The 25,640-nt window shown below is 42.7% G+C and overlaps 1 protein-coding gene across 1 annotated transcript in view; it reads left to right on the top strand.

The window, feature by feature from the left end:
• Positions 1-25,640, top strand: part of NEGR1 (neuronal growth regulator 1) — a 1,973,203-nt gene that overhangs the window by 1,448,537 nt on the left and 499,026 nt on the right. Inside the window, exon 5 of the mRNA XM_086953859.1 lies at positions 7,210-7,330. Within this exon, the coding sequence (XP_086809985.1) occupies positions 7,210-7,330 (121 nt within the window). The remainder of the gene's footprint in view (positions 1-7,209; positions 7,331-25,640) is intronic.

Here is a 25,640-nt window from a genome sequence, read left to right as displayed (position 1 = left end):
AAATCAAAACCAGCCCAAAGACAGTCTCTTCAAGAAATCCTGTTGAAGATGGACTAAAGGAAGGCTGCGTTCTTGCCCCTCTCTTGTTCAATCTTTATACAGCCGATCTCGGAACATTCTTAGAGAATAGCAATCTTCTCCCCCCAAAATTGGACCCTGCCAAAAAGTCTTTGCATATGTTACAATATGCGTATGATATTGTAATAATGGACCAAGCAAAATCGGGCCTCCAATGTGCTTTAAGTACGCTTTATATGTACAACATCGCTAACGCCCTGAAAATCAATCAGGCAAAGACCAAGGTACTGATACATGGCAGATGTAAGAACAAGAAAAGTTTAAGGTGGAACAATGGGCCTGCCAGGATCAATACAACCACAAAATATAATTATCTGGGAGTTTGGTTAAACGCTATGTCCAGACCTGCAGCTCACCTAGTTGCCTTGCAAAAGAGAGCAGGAGCCATCACATACTCCCTGACCCAGTTGAACCTGTCCCTGAGCAGCCCCTCCGCAGAAGCCATCCTGAAGGTGATCAAAGCCACTCTTCTTCCTGCCTTAACCTACGGGCATCAGGCCTTTCCCGGCGCATGCTCTGCTAGCCTTGATCTCGCCCAAATCTCCACCTATAAAAAATCTTCCATCTTCCAAGTTTTATTCAGCGGGCAAGACTACGTTTGGAGCTGGGCCTACAAAGACAATCAATTTATTGCAAGGCCGATACCCTGAAATATTTTATAAGGAAACTAAAAGCAGGCGACAACACTTTAAAATCCCAGATAAAAGAAACTTTTTCCAGTCCTGGCAACCCTTGGAACATTCAGATTGCTAGAGATGGACAACACATCTCTTTTTTCAGACACTATTCCATACTCAGCCTGGAAAAATGCCATCAACAGGCAGGTTAAATTAATCTCCCATCGTATGGATCTGCACTCCGTAAAAACATCTACCATTTTGCTCCCCTTGAACTCTTTGTATCTTCCCGGGAAACCGCAAGCTTACTTCCAGGAAAATTTAAACGCAGTGGCACGGAAGAATATAATGTTCATGCGTCTTTTTGGCCTGCGTTCGACGGCTTTCAACAGATGGGCCCGAACAAGTGAGGGGGGGGGGGCCTGCAGATTGTGCAAATACCACTCCGAATCATGGCTGCATCTTTTGTGTTGTTGCCCGGCCTTAGCTGCCCCAAGGAAGTCTCTCTTAACACCTTTGTACTTAAGATGGGGCTTCAGGACATGCTGGGAGGCTTCGGCCCTCTGTTTTGCGTATACTGACACTCAAGTGCTTGCAAGGTCTGGAAAATTTGTGAGACTCTTGGACAATCTTCTGTCACCTTCTTCGGTCCCTGCTCTCCTACCGCTTCCCTCTAAAAAACTAATTACAGACTTTTTATCTCCCATGGTATAGTATCCTTTGTTTTAATCATCTCTTTTTCTGGTCTAGCGCAGCAAAATGTTTACATCGGAAACTACAAGACTGTGTTTTTATAAGCATAATGGACACTAAGCCCTGAGAGCCGTCTATCAGCTCTGTCTTTTAACATGACAAAAGTGATAATGCTGATTTTATAAATGTGCTAATGTTGTCTTTTTATAGCAATGGTTTTAAGTAACTGTGCTAAATTAATAAAAAACTTCAAACTTCAAACTTCAAACATCTTTGATGATCTCAGAGAAAGATTGAGAGAAATAATTCTTGCTGCTCATTAGTATGGGAATGTTAATAAAGTTGTTTCAAACAATTATACATCCACCATTTCACAACGAGAATGACATTTTACTAATGGATATATTCATTATGGCTGTCAATCAACTCTGGGAGGGTTTTCTGACAGTTTCACCCAAGATAAGACCATGGGACATTTGCAGATATTTGCTTGTCTTTGTCAATAAATAGGTAAACATTTGAGCTCATGCTTCTATCACTAATAACAAAGCAAACAAGCACAGCTTTTTTTAAAGGGTAGTCAGGAGAATAATCCTTCTCCCCCCCCCCCCAATTAAAACAGGACGCACAGCTTAAAACATCTACAAAACCATGCCTGAATGAAGCACAAAATTTCTGGAAAAATGATCATGGGCAGATCAATCCAAATTGTTTATGCTTCTTGAAGTGCATTAGTTAGGACTGGTTTAAGGATATGAGTTAGTCCAGTGTGAAATGTAACCTCTGCTGGCCAGGGAAAGATGAGTTGTGGCTTACTGGTCTGGGCTGCAGAGTTTAGAACCAGCATTTGTGCCTTTGTCCAATTCACATGGGATTTTATTGACCAGATTTTCCAACTGATAAATCTGGGTGGAGGACATCAGGCCAGTTATAATCAGAAGGAGTGGAATTCCATCTTGGATTACCACTCTACTCAATTCAAAGTCCAACCTGTAAATGGCTAAGAAAAGGGTGACAAAACATTTCATGCCAAACTGAAATGGACAGTAATTGACTGGATTCAGCTTGAGAGAAACAATGATTCTGCAATTCCTAAACAATAATACCATGACATATTGTTAGAAATGGGGTCTCTAGTTGGCAGAGGTAGGTACGTTTTCCAAATAGGGACCCTTGCTTCTAGTCAGGGTAATGGTGATACACTTCTACAATAACCCCTGTTCACCCCCTTGTAGCTTGGCACGAGCAGACAGGCTTATCTCAGAGGAGTGTGTAAAGCATTTGTAAATACATACAGTAAAACATTGAAAACACTGCAAATGGACAGCAAACCAGTTTAGGGGGAAAAAGTAATCTTTATCTAAATAAAACAAGACCAAACTCACAAAACCCGCAATACAGTACTACAAATATGATTCTCAAATGGTAGAAACAGTTCAGTTCAAAGCAATTTGTAGATGCAACACTTTTCCCACAAAGTACCTTGGATGCATCATGCACACAAACAAAAAGAGCCGCAGGGAAGGAGATGTGTTGGTTCCTTACACTCCGGGAAGGTGATTCACGGGTTTCTTGCTCTGGGGGAGGTGATGAATTGGTTCCTTACTGTTGTGCAGGGGAGGTGATGCATCGGTTCCTTACCGGAGAGGAGATGATGCGTCGATTTCTAACTGCGTGGGGAGCTTATGCATCTATTTCTTACTGTGCCCCTCAAGGATGCGACAGACCTGGTGTCTCCCTGCGATGCAACAATCCGGAACGATGCGTTGTTTCCTGCAGCCACACAGAAGGGCTTGTGTCGGAATCGGAGCAGTTATCTCGGACTATGGAGACCAATGCACTCAATGAATCCTGCGGTGATTTCTCGACCCACAGGCACATGCTGCTTGGGTTTCCTCGGAAATGCACCAGAAAAAGGCATGGATGCATCACGCTTCTCATTGTTGCATTGCTTTTTTAGCTCCCAACAGCCAGAACAACCACCTGACGCCCAGGACAGCTACATGTACCTCTTGGCAGGTCAGAACTCTCAGCAAGGAAATTTTGGGGAGCTAAGAATGAAGTCTGTGTGTCCCTGAGACTTCAGAACAGGAGCCAAGCTCTTCTTCAAGCACTTGGAAATCTTCCTGAACCAGGGGATCCAGAAAATAGCAAAGTCATTTTCTCTTTCCTTGGCAGAAAGTAGCCATTGCAGGCCAACCCCAGACAGCAAACAACGCAGGGGAATTTTTCCTCCTCAGTTTCTCTAGCTCTTTTCCTTAGCAAAGGTTATAAGGGAGTAGCTGCATCATGTTTCATATCTTTGGAATGGTAAGTATACATCCTCTTTATAGGTAAAGTCAGATTTAACATTACTATTTTAGAAATGCCACTTTAAGACAGTGGCAATTTCTCTGATCTTACCTCTCTGTGCACCTTGAAACTTGTCTCCAATATACTTCGGGGCTGGGTATCAGTTATGCTTGGGCATTCTTCCAGACAGGTGTTGATATTGATAAAAACTATGCCAATGCTTATAATGGTACAGTCACATCCACAAAAGAAACTGCATCTCTATTATCAAATTCACCCGTCATGAACTCTCCATCTGACTCAGAAATGCGTGTTTTGACACGCTCTGCAACCTAGGCACGTGGTAACTGATTGACAAGCCACGGATGGGGTGGCACATAGCTGGCAGACAAACATGTGTACAAGAATCTCAATTCCAGCCCCCAGATAAGTGCAGTGACACCACAATGGTCCAGGGAAATTGGCCCCATAAAGTACACATGGCCAGAGGGGTGCATGCATTCCCAAAACATCACTAAGCCAGATGCCACATGGAGTTTGGAAAAGGTTCCCCTCATGCCGGACATGTGAACATAAACTCATTGGCCCACATTATGTCCACACAATGTAGAGGCCCAACTGCATTTTCTATCAGGGATCTTTTATTTACGACTCCACAGACAAGAACCCCATTTTTTAATTGAACAAGGATCACAGGATGTACTTTTATGGCACCCCAGACTGTATAAAAGTCGCTTGGATTTATTGTCCTTTAAGATACTTTTCAGACCCATTTCTGTGAGCTGTACTCCCAGCCGAAGTGTTTATTTAACCAACCATTTCTGTTTTGCCAAACACCTCTTGTATTTTTCTTTTTTTCAAGGTAAATTTATTTTCAAGCCACACAGGCACAAACACAGGAAGGTTAGGTGTGGCTGAGTACACCACCTACATACATCTGAATTCTGATAGTCCTTCCTGGGTAGGAAGGGGCTCGCAAATACACTTCAAAAGGTAGCGTCCTGACCCCACACAAAGGACTGATTAACCCCCACAAAGCCATTCATTTAAATAATAAAGTGCTGGGTCTAAGGGCCATATGTATCATAGTTCCATTTTGTGATTCCTAAATAGCGATTTTTAAGGAATGGCTGTTTAGGAATCGCAAAATGGTATGCATGAAGAAAATCGCTTTTTTTAGCGATTCCTTAATCTTCCCTAATTGCGAATTCGCATTTTGCGAATTCGCAATTAAGGAATAATTTCCAATGCATTCCTATGGGCCAGGAGGCCCATAGGAATGATTGCGAAATAATTCTCAAATTGCGAATTTGCAATTTGCTAATCGCAATTTGAGAATTATTGCAAGGGTGCAGGGGTGTCTCAAGGACACCCTGCTGCACCCCTGTAAATTACATGTGTGTGCATATGGCGCACATACATGCCCAATGGGCATGTATGTGCGTCATATGCCACCCTCACAAATGCATAATTGTGCATATTTACAAGAAATCGCAAATTACCACCAACTACAAGTTGGTGGCAATTTGTGATTTCTAAACCTGAAATCGCAAGTCTAAAAAGTTTCATACATAGCATTTAAGGAATCGGAAAATTGCGATTCCTTAAATGCTTAAGCAAAATAAGGAATCACATTTTTTTGCAATTCCTTATTTTGCTAATGTTTCTTACATTTCCAAATCGGTAAAAAGGCCGTTTGCGATTCGCTAAGGCCGAAATTATGCGAATTTCGGCCTTAACAGATCGCAAAAGGCTTGATACATATGGCCCTTAGACTCAAGTAAATCAGACACTTCTGGACCTACACCTGAACCTTTGTCAGAAGAACTGCTGTGGATTCAATTGGACAGCTGATCTGGAATGCCTAGTTGTTGCCCTGCTGCCTCCTGCTTCTTGACTCTGCTGAAGGAGAGCTGGACGTTGCCTTCTACCAAGTGATCTCCATGGGCTTGTTGTCTTGCCTCCTAATGCTTGAGATTCAGGTTTATCAAAGTCTATACACCTACTCATGTGTCTGTATCACTGGAAGTGGCCCAGATACTTGCACCACAGACTTTAAGACATCTCCTGTCTGCTTGTAGCAGAACAGGCACATTACCCTGTTGTGGGAGTAAAATCGGTGCATCGGTTCAGAACCAGCACTTTGCCTCCAGAGAAGGACCACATATCGTCAACCCCGCCGCTTAGTGAGATCGACGCATCCCCTCAGCTGCATGGCAGATGCAGACGCATCGACTCTCAACTCTCCCACCCATCTTCAGAACTGATGTTGTATCGCCTTCAATGCATGGAGAAGATTGATGCATCTTGCTGCTTGAGACCAGGAAAGATAATTTGTTCACCGGGGCCTGCATGGGTCCTGTAGCGGGCCAGCGCTCCATCGTGATCTGCCCGAACTTTGACTTTGCTTTGGTCCAGCATGACCTAAAGTAACCTTAGAGCTACTTGCTTTTAGCGCTTTTCTGCCTTTATTTCTTTAAAATCCAGTATTTCAACTTCTACACATTGGATTTTAGTCATTTGGGTCTTGTTTTATTTATAATTGTCTAAACTGTTGTGCAGTATTTTTGGGGTGTTTTCACTGTGTTACTGTATGAGTATTGCAAAAATACTTTACACATTGCCTTCTAAGTTAAGCAGGCCTCATCTGTGCCAAGCTACCAGAGGGTGAGCGCAAGAAAATTTAGGTTGGGTTGGACTTACCCTAACTAGGATTGTGGTCCCTAATTGTACAGGGTGTATACCTCTGCCAACTAGAGACCCAGTTTCAAACAATATAGCCGTAATATATGCTAATCTCAGGGGCCCCACACCACATTTTGCAGGGGGGACACCATCATTTTGCATAGCACCACTACTACTGCATTTCATGAATATCCGCAAACGTGGAAATAGGTGCACCTATTAATTTCAAATATTATGCACAACAGAATGTTGGTCTTAGCAGCTAAATAAAAAAGCAAGTGTTGGGACTGCATCACAACTATGCCACGTAATGAGGGAATGATGGTGATGGGGAAACATCCTTTACAACGCAACTTTTACCACGCAGTGCCTTTGCGACGCAACTTTTACAACGCAAACCATTACAATGCATTGCGCTGGGGGGCGCTCTAGGATAGGGAATAGGTTTAATTTACTATCCAACACCTTCCCTACTATCCACGGGGAATGGAGTTGGAATAGTAAATTAAACTATTCACTATCCAGCGCCCCAAAGCACTATGTGTTGTAAAGGCATGCGTTGTAAAAACCGCGTTTTAAAGGCATGCGTGGTAAAAGCATGCGTTGTAACGTCATACATCCATGGTGATGTGTATGCTCAGGCAGATGACCAGGTGCTCATTGATTAAGCAGTGTCTCAATTAAGCCCTGTCCATGCTTTACACGTTTAGGGTCTAATCTTTTGTTACACTCTCACAACTACAAGTCTTTAGTGGTTAGTATGCCTATAGTCACTGCTTGTACAAAATGCCTGCACAAAAGCTGATTGAATTGCTTTTAGTAAAACCACATTTTTATTCTACAGTTGCCCCCACAATATTGGAAATTCGGCCGTCGGGAGTGGCCCTTGGACGCAGTGGTTTGATACGATGTGAAACAGCAGCAGTTCCTGCACCACAATTTGAATGGTACAAAGGAGAGAAAAGGTAAGCAACATACTTATTTCAAATTAGAACAAATGCATTTGTCTTGTCTATTGTCCTAAATTCGTTATTTTTAATTGTGCCTTCTGAAGTTTCCTTGGTGGCTTAATTGATGGTATTTCAAGCTTGGCAATTTAGTCTTGATATGAAACCTCTAACTGTATTTTTAAGCACGTTTGTTCCCATTAGGAAGCCAATTAATGTCCACACCCAAGCAAAGAGTTTCCAAACTTCCTTTGTGAGATCTCGTTTAATCATCTCCAGTAAGATTAGAAATCATGTTCCACGCTTTGAAATCATTTATTTGAAACTAGTTGTCTGTTGTAGTAAGAATTCCAGTTCTTTCAAAAGAGAAATATATATTTCTGCTTTGAGTGGTTCATCTCACCTAGTGATGTTAAGGTTTTATAAGGTCTGATGTCTGTATGAAATTGGAAATTGCTTTCAGTAAGTCCACATTTTGCAGTATTCCAGAAATGTACCAAACACATTCAAGCTTCCACTACTAATTGGCATCCTGCCTCGCTGTCTGTAAAAAGGGGTCAATGGATCTACCGGTGTAGGCTTTCAGAAGTACCTTTCCACCTTGGTGGGATTTTCAGAAGCTGGTGTGTGTTCAGCGCCTGGCCAGTTGGGGGTGTGCACTGCTGCTATTGACAAGTGAACCATTGTTTGAGAGAGGAAAAACAAATGAAAAACTCTTTCTCTCCACATTGTCTCACCCAAAAGTGGCAACTCAACATGAAAAAACAAACTACGAAACAAAGGATAAAGAAGACTGAAGAAAAAAAGCCATAAATAAGTCCACTTTTTCACTTTTTATATTCCTTTTCACATTGATGAGAGCACTTCTCTTAAATTTCTCCCTTTTAAAAGAAATTACTCCAATGTTTGTGCAAACGTTTTCATGTGAGCCATATGCTACTTTTCTCCAATTTCTTCTTGTCCTTTCCAGAGCCCTCAAACAAGATCACTGCCAGGACCATCTGCCATTATAACATTTAAGGGCAGATTTCTAAGAGAAATCAATCACACTCTGACTTGAATATTAGGTGCAAACGGCCATACTTGTTAACAAAAATTGAATATTCATGTACGGTATTTGATTTCAATTTCACATGTGGTCAATTTGAAATTAGAACATAAACTGCTCCACAAATGAGCACTGATCACATTTATTTTATGAATGTGCTGTTAAGTTTTCATCAAAATTGCTGATATTCCTATGGATGAATTAACACTAGCCACACATATTTTATTGATGAAAATATTTGGTATATGACTGTTTAAACTAAAACCATTCCTTTGGGATACTGAAAAGTTTAATTTCTTAAATATAGTTTCTCTTTGCTAAAGTTTGCTTTGTGAGGTTTTCTACTTGTATAAGTTTAATGGGAATAATTTGGACACCAAATATGTAATAGGCAGCATTATACATTTGACAAATATCAATTACTTGTGCAGAGCATCACTTTTTTGGCAAGACAAATACCCTGATTTAGTAAGAAATGATCATTTTCAATGTAGTAATAATTTTTTTACAATATTTTTTTGCTTGACGATATTCAGAGGAATAACAATGAAGAAAACAATACTAGAACAGTACTAAAACAACTTACATATTAATATGATTGTTAATGATAATAAAACATGAAAAAAGAGCATATAAGAATCACATTTTCATAACATTTTATATTAAAAACGGAAATGATAGAGAATGAGAAGATAAAAAAGAGATTAGTGAAATGAAAAAGTGAGAAAACAGACAAAGCAAAGAAAAAAGAAAAAATAGGGAGAAATAGGATAGGGAAAATAGAAATATGAGAAATAAGAGTTAGGTGAGTGGGAAGATAACTGTAGTAAATGGTAAAGAATTTAGACCTGATTTTATCTTTTGGTGTAAGGATAATGAAGAAACATTTGCTATTCTATGCTCATAGCAAATATGATTTCACCATGTTGAAATAGACAATTTAGAAGTATCTTTCCAACATGCGAATATAACCTCGAAAGCAAGTGCAATAAAAAGAATGGACAACAAAGGTTTAGGAGACATATAATCAAAGTCGGGAGCCAGAAAACTTAAGAAAACATTCTGAATTGATAATTGAATAATATATTTGAAAACTTTCAAACATTTAGACCAAATCATTTTCCAAAATTTAAACATAGGTGAGCAATAATTAAGTACATTTGTTAAAGTACCTGTGGATTTAGAGCAAGACCAGCAGAGCAAAGTTATATGAAATTTAGAAATATATTCAGGAGCAATAACTGGTCTATTGTAAATAAGGAAAAGAAACAGACAGGTTAGTTTCCCACAGTAATTCAATAGAACTTTTGAACCGTACAGTAATAGGAGATAATAAGACTTCATATATTTGAGCAGCTTTGGGAATGGAATCGTGAACAATACTCTGCAAGGTTGTCAATGGTGGGAGATGAGATGGATCGTAAGGAACATTTTTATTTAATAAAATGGAATGAAGAACAGACAATATTAAATCATATTCCTGTAAAAATTAGTTTGGAAAATTGTACTCTGTTTGCAATTGGGGAAAGGGTATAACAAAGTTATGACTTACCAACTGATGTATAAACATAATACCCTTTTCTTTCAAATGTTTGAAATAGAGTGACTTACAACAAAATTAAATACACTTATTATATCAAATGGAGGAAGGTAGAAAACATTGATGAAAATCAAAATCCTTTGTAAAAATGGTACTTACTAATGTTTGGAATATTTCAAATATATAAAATTGGGATATTGGAATTGAAAGTACAATTAGACTTGTAAACCACATCGTTAATCATTCAAATTCAATCCATGTTGGTCTTGGAGAGTTTTAAAAATCATTATTTAAAACTTAAAATTGACGGATTAAAAAAGCAGAGTGATATAACTTGAAATCCAGAAAATGAAAACCACCTTCATTCTTTGGACGTTTAACTTTATATAGGGCAATACTGGAGTGTTTATTACTCCATTGAAATTTGGTACAGATAGAGGTAATCTGGAAAAGTAATATTTGGGTATTTTGAAAGATAACATGGATAATGTGTAAAGCACATGAGTAACAATACTCATCCCAAGGGCATCAAGAATCTCTTGAAGAGTTAAATCTGCTTCTAATTATTTCATTTTGTCAGGGATGGAAGGAAGATGCAGAAGAGCAGTAAAAAAGTGTCTCTATTATGTTTTGAGGGAATGGTGTCTTCTGTATAATATGATTTGTAGTACTCTTGGAAGACATAGGGGCATATTACCAACGATTAACGATATTTATCGCTAACTAGCTTTGCAACGATTTTTTTTTACTAAGCATCACCGGAAATTATCGCTGAGATAACTTGCTATTAGCAACGTTTATCTCAAAGTGATAAAAATCCTCACGCTAACTGCCAAATGAGAGATTATCGCAGGAAAACCAATGATAATCTCTCGAAGTTTGGCGTTAGCTTGATGATAGGGGCTCACAAACTTAGCCATGATATCCACCTTCCATAGGATATCATGGCTAAGTCAGTAAAATACCAGGTGTAAAAAAAGCAGCGCTAACCGCGGTTACCACTGCTTTTTCTATCACTAACAGGGTGAGCGATATCCTTGATAATAGGAGAAATGCCGCTTAACAACATTTCTCCTATTATTTTTCTCTGAAACACCTCCTTTGCATCTCATTAGAGATGCAAGCGGAATCGTAGAGAAAAAGGGTGCTTACATGCGAATTTGCATGTTAGCACCCTGTTGATGATAGGGAGATAATTTTATCTCCGCTTTCTTGTCTTTTAAAGCCAAAAAAGCAGAGATAAATCCCTTGATAATATGCTCCATAATGTTAACCTTAAGTAGGATATTGCTAGCATCAGTGGTGGCAAGTTTCTTGAGGGTAGACTTGGCTGCATTGATTTCATGTAAAACAGACATAATGGGATTTTGAGGTGCAGCAGGAGTGTTCAAGTTTTTTAATTTGTTGTAGTAGAGTAAGATATTGAGAATTAACTGTATTTTTCCTCTTAGCTGTATATGAAATAGTAAAGGCCTGGAAAGAGGATTTAAAAGCATCCCAGCTATTTTAATTGGAACTATCAATAGAGTGGTTAATTAAAAAAAACTCATTGATAAAAGCAGTTTCTTTTGTAATAAAACTGGTATCAGATAAAAGAAAGATATTACATTTCAATTAACCCGGTTTAGAGTTCTTGAGGCATAAATCAAAGAGGCTCAAATAAAGATGGAGCCAATTTATGATGATTGAAAAGGAGGAAGTAAATGTTTTGAAACTAAAATATAACTAATTGAAGACATAGTATGATGAGCATTAGAGAAAAATGTACATTTGAAAATATCATGATTACAGGTTTTCCAAACATCAAATAATGAATGAGTGACCATGGCCGATAGGAATGTTTTATTGGACTTATCAGGAATACATTTACATTTAGATTTCCTGTCAGAAAAAAGGTCTAACCATTGATTAAAGTCACCTGCTACAATTCTATTGGGGTTATGAATGGAGGTCAATTTTATTTTAATAGTATGCTTAAAGTCAAGATATGGTTTCACAGGGCCCTAAATATTATAGAAAGAAATCTGTGTATTAGGACTTATAGCATCTACCAGTACCCATCGCCCATCATTATCACACTAAGTATATATAATCTGCGCTTTTAGCAATGTCTGAAAAAGGATAGCACCACCACCTTAACGATTAATGGCTGGAGAAAAAACTACTTGGTCTCCCCATTGCCATTTTAGTTTAAGTGATTCTGCATCATTACAATGAGTTTCCTGTAAAAAAATAACATGGGAATTACATTTTGACATGTGAGAAAGTACCTTTTGCCTGTTTTGATGGGATGACCCAGACCATGAATGTTCCACGATACAACCTTAAACCTTAAACATATTAGTGTAGGAAAACAGGAATAAGGATGACAAGCTGCACCAAAAATGTAAAGGGAAACAAAAAAGACACCGGGTCCAAATCACAAAGAAGTGAGATGAAAGTCTAACTTCATGACTATTGGTAATCACAAAGGGCATTTCATGTAATAAAGTTAGAATTGTGTGTCAGTTTGACGTAAGATTTTGCCTTAAGTTTAACTGAGAACAAAACTTAAGTAAAACTGAGATAAAAGTCTAACTTCACTACTCTCAAATTACGTTTATGAATACCGAAAGTCGTAAAGTTAGACTTTCGTCTTTGTTTATTTTTGTGAATTGAACCCACCAATTATTAACATTAACATAACAAAGGAGAAATGTAGACAAGATAACAATATAAAACAAAAAAGACACACAGTTACAAGAAAGAGAATAAGAGAGATGAAATAGGATAAAGAGAAAAGAGTGAAGAGACAGATCAAGGACAAAATCCAAATCTGAAGCAAAGAGAATGGAGAATGAGCATGAGATGTCAGCACTGAACAGCAGGGAGATAAAGGAAAAAAATATATGAAACATAACCATATACTTTGAAAGATACAGAATAATATGTTAAGGAAAACATGTTCATAATAAAATTCTTAAGAGCGTTGAATGTTAGTATCCATATTACGATTTGAAATGTTCTCAATAAACGATTTCATTTTAACTGGATCATCAAAAGAACGTGAAATGCCTTCATGAGTAATTTAACAAAGACATGGATGTAGAATTCAATTACGAATATTCTGCTGTTTCATTTGAGGGTGAAGTGCAAGAAATGATATTCTTCTATTGGTGGCATTAGAAAGGTCTTGAAAAATTAAGATATTGTGGCATACAAGGCATACAAGGCAAAGTTTTACCAGCTTTCAGAACACGCATCACGTTGATGATCGCCAGGAATATCATTATGATACCTCACGGACTAGTGTGTTGAGGTTGAGGATGACAAAGACAATGCACTCAATGAATATTAATAAATGCATAAAAAACAATTGATAGACAGAATGCAGAACAATATCATACATTCAACCCAGTAAAGAGATCTGGGCCTAAATCCATTGTCTTTTTTGCTCACCATGCCATTCCAGTTTGGACCCAGCCATGTGCAAATCAGTCTTGACCCTGAGCCTAATGGGAACAGTCCAGCCTGAACTGCCAGGCCAGGTCCTCCCTGGTCTGAAATGGAAAGGCTGTTGGAAAGCAACTTTTGGGGGTCTTGCCTCCACGGCCTACGGTTGGTGGCTGAGGGGGTATCTAGGGTGCCCCCCTGTAAATCCATGCACTGTGTGGTAGGCACCATGAGATGCCTGCCACAGGGTGCAGGATTTTACACACACCCCTATTTTTTTATGGGAGCCTGTATTACTGCTGGTTCACTGCAGTAACACATGCTCCTATACAGAAATGGGAGTATCCGACCGAACAGTTTTTGGTTGCATCGTAATTAGGGGTCAGTGTGGAGACCAAGACTGTGTCGGTCAGAGGCAGTTCTGAACGACATCGTAATAAGCCCCATTGTGCCAAATTTACACTGTGGAGGTAGACGCAGCAAAGAAAGGCAGCAGACAGGTGGCTTTCTGGCAAAATAGCGCCCGCTTGCGTTTGACTGGAACACATGAAACGTTCCTCCTGTAGTTCCCATTGGCTTGAAATGTTGCAACGATGATAAGGGGACACAGACAGTCACCGGAGGACACCACGAGTAGCTGTCACATGGCTAAATATTGAAGAATAGCTCCTTGTTGCAACTGAGCTCATCAACTCACCACCATCCTGCTTTGCGCGGAAGCCACACCCCCCAATGTGTTAAACTTTTGACCTGCCTACTGTGTGCCTCTAATAGAATATTGTAAAGTGGCATCTAATAAACTAATCATGATTTTAAACTTATCTGAAACAATAATGAAGGAGAATTTTGAAGTACACAATTTCTTTCTCTACAACCTATCTCTAATTCTCACAAACAGTATGACTACTACACTTTTTTCACAAAGTTGGCTGCGAGGGGGGTTAAGTATTTAAATGTTAATATTTATGTCATCACAAGTGGGTTGCTTTTTTAAAACAAAATAATCATTTCTAGCACTCTTCCAGTTTTGACATAAATGTTAACATCACTATCACAACAGTATTAAGGTTATCTCACGAGAAATAATACATCCATTTTAAATCCAGAGTAGCACATGTGACTATGCATGGAAATATTGTCCCTTTCAAGGGAAAGATTTTACCAAGGCATAGATATAAGAAAGCCGTGAGAATCTGTGAAGTACAGCTAGGACAATATTATGCTTATGCCTCTGATTTTGGTGCCTTACTACAGGCTGTGCGCACCCCTAGCATGATTTATGTTTTGTAAATTGCTGCATATCCCTGACCTGAATCATTCTTCTGTTATTCATATTTTAGCATTTCATACAAGTAAGCTAGCAGCACTTTTATTTAAAGAATGCCTTTCTTGAGAGGTGTGTTGCCACAGTGGACCTCGAAGAAAAATATGCACATCTGCCTTTTTTCAAGGTCTATATGTCACGCTGAATATAGTATTGTCTGTTCTGTTAGTGCTCTGAGGTCAAAGACACTTGGACACCAGCTGTTGAAAGTGAGCCCATAATTCTACCAATGCCCAGGCTGCTGGCGCAAACCGCCTCTTAGTTTCCATTCCGAATAATTTACCAAATAAAGAGACGGGCGCTGGGAGCAGGAATCAAGAACAGAGTTTATTTCTCATGAGGAGAGCCAGTCATTTCGGACACGAAACACAGTGTCTTTCGGGAGGTGCTCTAACAAGTGAGCGTGAGACTCTGGTTTTTATACATTTGCAGAACATTTGATGATACAATCAGGTCAGTGTGTCGCAAAAGGAAAACATTCCTATAATCCTCGTGATGATCCTACTCCACATACGTTCACAATGGGGACCCTTGACCTGCTGATAAGAGGGAAGGGCGGTCGTGCAACTGAGTGTGTCGTAGGATGTGTGCACCTGATCATGGCCCAGGGGGTGGGGTGGCTAGGCATACAATAAGGGCAGTAAATGGTATCTCCTGGCTTAGGCGATGGCCTCGGACATGTGTGGTCAGCCGAACTCGGGGGAAGGGGTCATCAAAGGAGTGGTATTCATGCCTGCGTGGACAATCGAGCGCGGAGGGAGGGCTCGTCAATAGAGGGGCATTCATGGAAGGGAAGGAGGTGCTGGTCAGGCGCGGCCGTGACTCTCAAGGACAGGGCTTTGCGAAAGAAGAGGGTTTATGACTTGCTCATATGAGGAGAAGGAGGGGGGGGGGTCAGGGTGCATGCAGGGCCAGAGTCGCGCAGAGAGAGAGAGAGAGAGAGAGAGATCTTATGACCTGTATATGAGAGAACAGGGGCAGTCAGATACAACTGGGGGGCTATGTCAGCTGAGGCGAAGGGTGCCTCTTCAAGAGGGAAATGGGGGGGGGGGGTTCAAATGCGCGCAGGAGGGAAGCCAGTGATTCTAATGAGTGGGCAAAAGGCCAAGGTGCCTAAAATGGCTATCATGTACACATGGGTACAGGCCTTTGCGGGCTGAGGGATGCAGTCAATGCTTTACAATATTCATGGTGCGTGCAGGGAGGGGAGTGGGAAAAGGGAAATGAACGTTGCCTATGTACATCAATACTTCTTATTTTCTACAGTCGCCCCTTTTTACATAGCAAAGTTCATTTTTACAGTCGATGAAGGTACGTATAAACAGGTGCGATCGAAGAATTTGCATTTGTCAATACTAACATATGTCATACAATCATGGACAGTTGATGTATTTGGCAGAACGCAGCACATAGGGGATGGCATTTGTCGAGTTCCTATCATTTCAAATCATTACATAGCATAAATGCTTCTGACTTAAAAATGTGACCAATGAACATTTTGACCAAGTAGTCAAGGGAGGAATTCAGTTCAATACGCAAGATCTCTTCGTCACAGTGTCTTTTATCAGTGAGCCATCACTGGTAGGCTCTAGTCCGTGTCCTTCGTTGGCGCTGTTGAGCACCCGCGGTGGAGCTATAGGTCCAGCTCTGTTCTATCCTTGCGCGTTGCAGGGTGCGGTCAGTCCTCTGCTGTTAGACCACAGTCCTGTTCCCTAACCAATCCTTTGAGTGGCGCCTTAAGCTTGGCACCTATATTTCCGTGGTGTAACCCCATTTCCATCTAGATGCTGTTCTTCCTTTCAGCAGAGAGTCGCATGGAAAAGAGGGTGTGCTGTTTCGTTAGTCGATGGGAGTGAGAGGGCGGAGTGGGGGCAGATTTTCCCGGGACACACCAAAGGGACCAAGGGAGCAATGGGTAACAAGCAAGCAGGCCCATCAATCGGGTCTTGAAAAGAGGGACGGAGGCTCCAGGCACACGTGGGTTGGCGGACAGAGAGCTTCAGGACAGCCCTTCATTCTTTCTTTTACCGCCTTTGAGAGTGCTGCCTCGTCCCGTTTCTTGTTGTCCTGCGGCTCCACCTTTGGTTGAGGTCGCATGTGTCTCATGATCTGCAGCCACGCTGTGCGTCACATCCGGCCCTTCTCCTTCGGTGATTGAGTATCTTTAAAATGGGTAAAAACAAGTTTTAGAGAACTGGCAGGAGAAGAGATTTTTACATATGAATTCCACTCGCAATCCTAGCACCTGGCGTTATGCTCATTGGTCATAGTCAGAAGTCTATTACCATGAAGTAAGTAGGTGGGTATTTCTACTGCGTTCGCACCAAGTCTAATCGGCGTTCGTTCATGACATATATGGACAGAGGTCGGACTCTTATCACCTGCGTATTTCAACAAAAACCCCAAGATTGACAACATTCAGGAGAGACTCGTCCTTCCAATTCGAGCCTTAACAGTCTTACATTTCCCTTTAGAGCTGGCTAACTCTTTAAAACAAGCGGGGGTGCAATCATTGAAAGACAGAGTCAAACATGTTTTTCTCGAGGGGCGGCAGTTACTCATGGTCATCATATATATATCGGGGACAATAGCTGGGGTCGATCAAGTGGGGCGGGGATGCTTCGGGCATTCGTGCTTGGGTGCAAAGGGGTGGGGCAATCTGGGCATTGGGGGTCAATCTGGACCTTGGCGCTTGTCTCTAACAATAAAAATTAGGATGCCATTGACATATAGTTCCCCTATAAAAGGCCAAATTGGGGGACCTTAGCCGTCTTACCTGTCCTTTCCTTCTCAGCCAATTCAAGTTCATTCATTTTGCAGAAAGGAGAGGCAGTAACATGGCGAGATACAGTCATTTTAGTTTCGGTCAATTTCGCTGAACACCTTCGTGTTCAATATGTATCAAATCAGACTGGTGCCGGTGGGGCACACATTTTACCAAAAAGAGGGAGAGAAAATAGAGAGACTCTCCTAGAGAGTGAGAGTCGTCCGCAATCTAAACGAGCCATTCGGTACACGTATGACATGTAGAGAGAGAGAAAAAAAAAAAAAAAAGGGTGGAGAGAGAGAGAGACGTGTACGAAAATAGGTCATTTAGTGCGCTCACAACACAGAACAGCAAAGGTCGGGTAACATGCAGATATAGACAGAGGGGAGACATATATTCGTACGTTACACACACACAAACTCGGACAGGGAAGACGGCACATGTATTACACATATACAAGACATTCACAACAAGACAGAAAACAATTGTTAGTCTACAACATCTGTTTTTATATATATCCTACGTATCTTTACTATCCTATTTATCTACGTGCTTAGCTCTTTCTGCCCTTCCCCCCTTTTCCTTCTCGTTTGTCACGCCTGCGAGCGTTCCCAATTACCAATACTCACACCTCCGTTTAGTTGATCGGAAATTAACCTGGTCGTGCAAGTTACCCATGGTTGGATCTTAAACCATTTTTCTGTTCCCTCCTTTGGTGGGAAGTTCTCCAGGCTGAGGCAACGGCAAGTATTGATCGGGAAAACAGTCGGACAGCTTGGCTATATCTGTAAGAGTGTGAGAAAGGGGGCAGTGCATTTTGAACATCGGCAACATTTCTGGCTTCCTAGGCGGGTGGTGCCGTGGCAACCCTTACCCGTACAATTTTTCTTTGTCCTTTCCCTACCTAGTCAAAACGTCCAGTCATTTCATTTAACGCATCGTTTCTAGTCAATTTTGTTTTTGTCATTCAGTACTTGTCCAGTCTCTATGTCAGTCCATCCTCCCGTTGCTATGTTCTAAGGAGGAACAGTCATGTTTAAGTCTACGTCTTTTTTTTTTTTTTTTTAAACTTTTATTTGTCCTAAGGACCATGCTCATATTCCCCTTTTCCCCCTCTCATCGGCGGTTCGGTCGTCGTCCATCCATACATCAGCCAGTGTTCCGACGTGACCTGCAGAAGGGAGGAAAAAGAAGAGGGTGGGGGGGCAACATTCAAAACCTCATCAACGTGCAGTAATCCGGAAACGCTTTACCTACCACATACTCGACCTATTTTCACGTAGTGCATTTCTCTACCATCACGGCGTTTTAAGCCCAGATGGACCAGAAAGGTCAGACAGATAATCATTGACGATCTGTGCGACATGAGCTACTTGGTCGTAACCCCTTTTGATCGGGTACAAGGGTGGCGGTCAGGTGGCATTTCTGTGGTGTCGTTTTAGGGCTTCTAAAGCACCTTTCCGGCTGCCTGTCACACATAGTGTGGCTGCTAAATATCGGGTCCTTTTTAACCTTTAGCCTTCATCATACTTTCTCGTTGCTCATAGTAGTAATACATTCAAAACTCATTAATGCAATCCGCTACAACTATGCTTTCGTTTCCAAAATACCTTTAATAAGGAGGGTTGACACATAAATACAGGCCTACAACTCAGTGGGCTAGCCACGGAGCAGATTGGAACTGTACATGGGAGGAACGAAGCTGGTGGCAGTTCATTGCATAAAGTGCGGCAGTGCAATAAAATCATATTAAACTCCCCTACAGAGCAAGCAGGATGTATGTCAGTAATTCATCTTTAATACATTCATAAATACATCATCCAATGTTCATTCATTACCTTAAATTACACCAATTCATTTTCCAACTCATAATCAGTACCCCCCCTTAAGTCAATTCATTGTCCAAGCACATACTCAATATCCGTCATATCTACTTTCATTATCCAAACGTTATATATATCTCGGGGCAAAAAGCTTGCGCAATCAGGGTGCAACAAAGTTCATTAAAAACGTCTCATTTTGTGTCGGCGCCATTTTGGGTGGGGTCAGGCAAGTTCCAGCACAGTCAGAGTGTCTCTAGTCTCGCAAGGTTGGCCCAGAACTTTCCATTGGCAGTTCAGAAAGTCTCGTGCAATGTGGTTAACAATCTAACAAATATGGACCATGAGTCAAAGAGTGGGAAGGGCGGCAACAATTTTCCTACCGGGTCATTCTGGTGTTCCTCCGGAACTGAACAAGCCTGTGCCGTGGCGGCATCTTAGCCATTTCCGATCCGAGTCTGGTGCCGGCAGGAGTAGCACCGATGTCGTGGTTCCCAGTGAAGGGGGCGGGGGCACCCATGCAGAGGGTCGGGGGCCCCCCGGCTCTTATAGAATCTTCAAGGTCGAGGAGAGGCGATATGGAGCGTGTGCCCGTCCTGGGCAGAAGACCTCTTTTTGATGTTGACCCTCTTTAAGCGAAGAGTGTTGGGGTGTCGCTGGAAGCCTCCACCTGGAGGGAGGTGGGGGAGGGTCGTTCGCGGCACCTCCCCCTTCCAGCGACCCCGCCCCGTTCCCCGGCTCCATCGTTTTCGACATTGGCCGTGCCAGCCATTGATGATGGGGGGGGGGGGTGGTCGGCGGCTGAGGCAAGACAGCCCCCCCCCCTCCCTTTTTGACATGTGGCGGGACTATCTGATCCTCCAGGGAGCCCGAAATGTGGCAGGACCGCCTGTACCTATGAAGGCGGCGGCAGGCGGCGAATTTGGCATCTGGCGGGACTACTTGATTTGCCGCCGTTCTTGCCTTGGCTTCGGCTCTGGACCAGCAGGCGATGGCATGCGGCGAATTTGAAATGTGGCGGGACTACTTGATTCGCCGCCGTTCTCGCCTTGGCGTTGGCCTTTGGCAAAAGCCGGATCGGGTGAGAGAGAGGGGTGGTCGGTGGCCGAGGCAAGACAGCCCCCTCTCTCCCCGCGGCCTGCAGGGCGGCAGAAGGGAGAAGACGGAGAGGTCCTTGTCATCCTTTGGACCGCCTGCCCAACGTCATCTCCTCCTGACCGTGGCCAGGCGAGTCCCTCGTGTCTCCAGGCCTCGCCTTCCGGATGGGCGTAACCGCGGACCTGTTGCACTTCGGGAGCTTCCGGAATGGGGGTAGGTACCTATTGAGTTGTTTCTATTTCATGTGACCGTTATTTGGGCGGGGCGGGCAATGAGGCAGACATGTTGGGAACAGGAACAGGCAGTGAAGCCTAGCTACCTCGTGGCTATGTTCTGATATCGAATCTTTTCGCCTTTTTACATTTCTTATTACGAACTACTTCTAATGTTTCTTATTTTTGGTGAAGTCAAAAGCTCATCAGGGGGTTACTGACTTAGCCTGATTTCTTTTTATTTTTCTTTCTCTTCCTTAGCGTGTTTCGAGCTAAAGCTTTCTGTTAGTAGGGAACGGTGATCACTTCATATTTTTATGTGTCCTTTTCACTAGGGGGGTACGTCTGGACGGACCAGACGAGTCCCCTCCAATAAATGGTCCGGGGTGGAACGAGATTATCGATCAAAAGGGGAACATATATTCCTTCATTAGGGTATCATCCTGGACAGACCGAGCGATGTACTTCCACTTACTAGGGTAGCCTCCTGGACGGACCAGTCGGTCTATTTCTATTAAATGGCCCATGAGTAGAGAGCATATGTCCTCCATAAGAGTAGTCTCCTGGGCGGACCATGCGAGCTACCCCACAATCACCAACCAGTGGGGAGTGGGTAGGACTGACGAATTCACAAAGGGGCATAACCTACCCTTTTCTACTTGCAAAGACTAGACAGAGTGTTTCTATTTCACGTTGTTTGCAAATAGAAAATACCTCAAACGAAACAATTCCTGGAACAACAATGTCCAGGCAACCAACCAATCAGTGGGGAGAAAAACAGGCATGACGGATTACAACGGGGACAAATGTCTGCATTACCTGCCCTTCGCTATCCATAAAGGGAACAGAATATTCCTATTCGTCTCTGTTTGTGGACAGGGAAGATCTCAAAGAGCAACAATCGATTATTAATCGACTTCAAACAATCAGTGGGGAGAAAAGTAGGCATGACGGATTACACCGGGGACAAAAGTCTGCATTACCTACCCTTCTCTATCTGCAAAGAGGGACGACGTTCCTATTCGCCGCTGTTTGCAAACAGAGAATGTCTCGTTCTCAAAAGAGAACCAATATGTCAAGTAGCCCTCAAAGCTAAATGAACCAATACCAATAATGCCAGTATACAAATACTGGTTTTCAATACAAACAATCAATCAATAACCAATACCAACAATGCCAGTATACAAATACCGGTTTTCAATACAAACAATCAATCAATCAGGTGGACAGAGCCACCCTACCAATCAGGCGTAAAAACACCCTACTTAATCTTACCCGGACCGGACCATACGGACAGTTCTTCGACTCCCTCCTCCAGCGCCCGATCGTTCTCTTACTCCATGTAGCATTCCTGTGGGATTCCAGTCAGGACCATAGGTCACTCAAGAGAGGTCCGTTCAGAATTGGTGAAGTTCTGTCGATCGGCAGCCGGGCTAGGGCCCTCTCAAGGCAGGTATACTCCGATCATTTTAGACGTTCACTTCTTCGTCTGGATCTCTCTTACCGAACCCTATGTCACTGATGGACCCCGCGTTGGGACGCCAATTGTTGAAAGTGAGCCCATAATTCTACCAATGCCCAGGCTGCTGGCGCAAACCGCCTCTTAGTTTCCATTCCGAATAATTTACCAAATAAAGAGACGGGCGCTGGGAGCAGGAATCAAGAACAGAGTTTATTTCTCATGAGGAGAGCCAGTCATTTCGGACACGAAACACAGTGTCTTTCGGGAGGTGCTCTAACAAGTGAGCGTGAGACTCTGGTTTTTATACATTTGCAGAACATTTGATGATACAATCAGGTCAGTGTGTCGCAAAAGGAAAACATTCCTATAATCCTCGTGATGATCCTACTCCACATACGTTCACAATGGGGACCCTTGACCTGCTGATAAGAGGGAAGGGCGGTCGTGCAACTGAGTGTGTCGTAGGATGTGTGCGCCTGATCATGGCCCAGGGGGTGGGGTGGCTAGGCATACAATAAGGGCAGTAAATGGTATCTCCTGGCTTAGGCGATGGCCTCGGACATGTGTGGTCAGCCGAACTCGGGGGAAGGGGTCATCAAAGGAGTGGTATTCATGCCTGCGTGGACAATCGAGCGCGGAGGGAGGGCTCGTCAATAGAGGGGCATTCATGGAAGGGAAGGAGGTGCTGGTCAGGCGCGGCCGTGACTCTCAAGGACAGGGCTTTGCGAAAGAAGAGGGTTTATGACTTGCTCATATGAGGAGAAGGAGGGGGGGGGTCAGGGTGCATGCAGGGCCAGAGTCGCGCAGAGAGAGAGAGAGAGAGAGAGAGATCTTATGACCTGTATATGAGAGAACAGGGGCAGTCAGATACAACTGGGGGGCTATGTCAGCTGAGGCGAAGGGTGCCTCTTCAAGAGGGAAATGGGGGGGGGTTCAAATGCGCGCAGGAGGGAAGCCAGTGATTCTAATGAGTGGGCAAAAGGCCAAGGTGCCTAAAATGGCTATCATGTACACATGGGTACAGGCCTTTGCGGGCTGAGGGATGCAGTCAATGCTTTACAATATTCATGGTGCGTGCAGGGAGGGGAGTGGGAAAAGGGAAATGAACGTTGCCTATGTACATCAATACTTCTTATTTTCTACACAGCCACCACATGGATTCATTGATATTCTTTTATCACAATAGTGCTATTTCCTATATTGACCAAGAGAAAAATTAGAACATATGTCTCGGCTCAAGAACTAAACTGAGCTGCTGAAAAGGGATCAGTTATTTATTCAAATTTGTTACAATGCACTGCCACTTTAGCCACAATTTTCCTTGTAATGAACAACCAGATTATTGCACATTCCCAATATAATTAACATTTTTTAAACTGGCCAGTTCATGATATGTGTTTGAAAGTCATTCCTTTTGCCCTGTCCACTCCAATTATAGCTAAATGATACTGGTAGTAACTGACTCTGATTGTACCCTGGCCTCTGCTAAGCAAGCCCGGGGCCAATGCTATGTGCAAAAAGGTATATGTAATGGGGTACATTTAGATTTGGCAAAGATAGACCCAATAAGTCCCTAGTATATAATGAGGCATGGAAGTTTGGAGGCTCAGCAGTTTTCCTGCACTTGCATGTGTGCACTATTGTGCACCTTCTGTCCTTGTAAAAGCAGCCCTGTCTTGCAGCCTGTCCTTAAAAGTAAATTCTCACAAATGGTATTGATAGAACCTATAAATCCCTAGCACATAATAGGGCTATGGGGTTTAAACTACATATAAGTCCCTAGTATATAAAAGGGCATTGAAGTTTAGAGGGTTGCATGTGTGCACTGTTGAGTTCCTGCAGTCTTTTTAAAGGCTGCCAGGCTCTGAAGACTTTCTTTTAAAGTAAATTGGGTGGAAACTCGACTTTGGTGGTATGGTCACTTTAAAAGTGATAATCTACCTTATTTCTACAGATTAGGCAACCCCTAGGTCTCCCCTAGGTGTTCTGGGGTTGGGGGCATGTACCTATTGGCAGGGACCTTATACAAGATGTTTTATTTGCCCTGGTGAGTCAAAAACAGCAAAAGTAACTTTTCAACATTGTAGCTACTGAGCTCCATAGGCTAACATTGAAATAATTTATGTAGATATAACGATTGCCAGGAAAGGAGTTGAAATATCATTCAAGGACTTAAAAGATTCATGTTGATAAGTGCAACAACTTGCCACTGTTGAATTTATCATAACTAGTACAGAAGAGAAGATATGGAAGCTTCTCTTCTGTAAACCAAAATACAGCCTTCTTCTAGTCTCTGCTGATTGGTCAGCCTTAACAGTCTTAGCCAGGCTGCTTCGATTAGGTGATAAGTGGCCTGGCTGGAGCAGAGGTCATCCGATGGAGAGAGCTCTGCAGTCGGGCAGGATGCGTCCTGCAGAGGTGGATGGGTGAATCAAACTGAGCTCAAAGAGAGAGCAGATCAGTAAGGATGCCAGCCGTACCCACCCCCATATCCTGTGCCCCAGCCAGATGACAGCTTTAGGACAGGAATTATCAGAGGTAAGAGGGAGGAGGGCCAATGGGAATGAGACATATTTTGAGTGGGTTTGGCTAGCTGTTACTCCTCCGGAGAATCCATTAGGGATTTTTGAAGTGCAGTGCTTTGTGGGACAAGAAGATGCCACACTTCGGAGGAAGTTGTTATGCTTTTGATTGGCACCCAGCATCTCATCGGACAGAGGAACACCCTGCTTGTCTCCCCAGAACCCTGAATAAATATGTGAGAGCTGCATAGTGTCTCAGATCTGCTGTCTGAAACAACAAGGAAAAGAATGACTTCCCTGCTGGAAGATGGATTTGCACCCAAAGACCTGCACTCTGAATGACTGTGACTGATGCTCAATATGGTACTACATCCCTGGGGACTGTGCCTTGGATCAAGAATGATGAAGGAGAGGACTTCCTGCAAGCTACAGTTAACAGAACAGACCTGCATGATCTCCACCAAGAGTCTCCATGGTTGAGTGTATCCAGTGGACTTTTAAGGATTTGGCAAGGAGCATTGTGGAAATTGTGGTCTAGACATCCCGGAGACCGCCCAGGAGATTGCAGACCTTCCAATTGTTGATCTGGACCCTTAAAATATACAAGGAGACCTTCAGGAAGCACATCCTGAAGTTTGGATAACTCTGATGTAGGTTTGGGAAAAAGCTCAATGAGGTGACCGGCCTGACGTCTAGAGGCAAGCCAGCTACCTTCAACCAGGAGCCGGCCAGCATTTCAGATTCATCTCACTGAAAGATCTGGAGCTCCAGACTTCCAGGATTTCACTGGGCCCTTGCAGAAAGTCAAGACGGTCAACCCTCACCGAATCTGGCCTTCTGTGAAGGGTCGAGTTACATCAGAAGAAAAAGCTCCAGAAAGGTTTGTATTGGCCGATTATGACTTTTGGCAGGGCAAGGGTGGGCGGTTTACCACTGCTGCACCCCTGCGCAATCAAGATTTGCTATAGGATTATGGCGCTCCATCCACGGGCCTCTTTTTCATCCTTGCCCTGCTGAACAATCCCTTCTCAGAATACTTTTCTCGGAAATTCTTCTATGTTAGAAAGGAAACGTTGGAAAGGTCCAATCTGCGACTTTGTCCC

The sequence above is a fragment of the Lissotriton vulgaris genome, chromosome 1_1 (assembly GCF_964263255.1).
Source record: "Lissotriton vulgaris chromosome 1_1, aLisVul1.2, whole genome shotgun sequence".
Classification (NCBI taxonomy): Eukaryota; Metazoa; Chordata; class Amphibia; order Caudata; family Salamandridae; genus Lissotriton; species Lissotriton vulgaris.
Note: the sequence above shows the minus strand (reverse complement) of the source record. Positions and strands in the feature narration are given on the sequence as shown.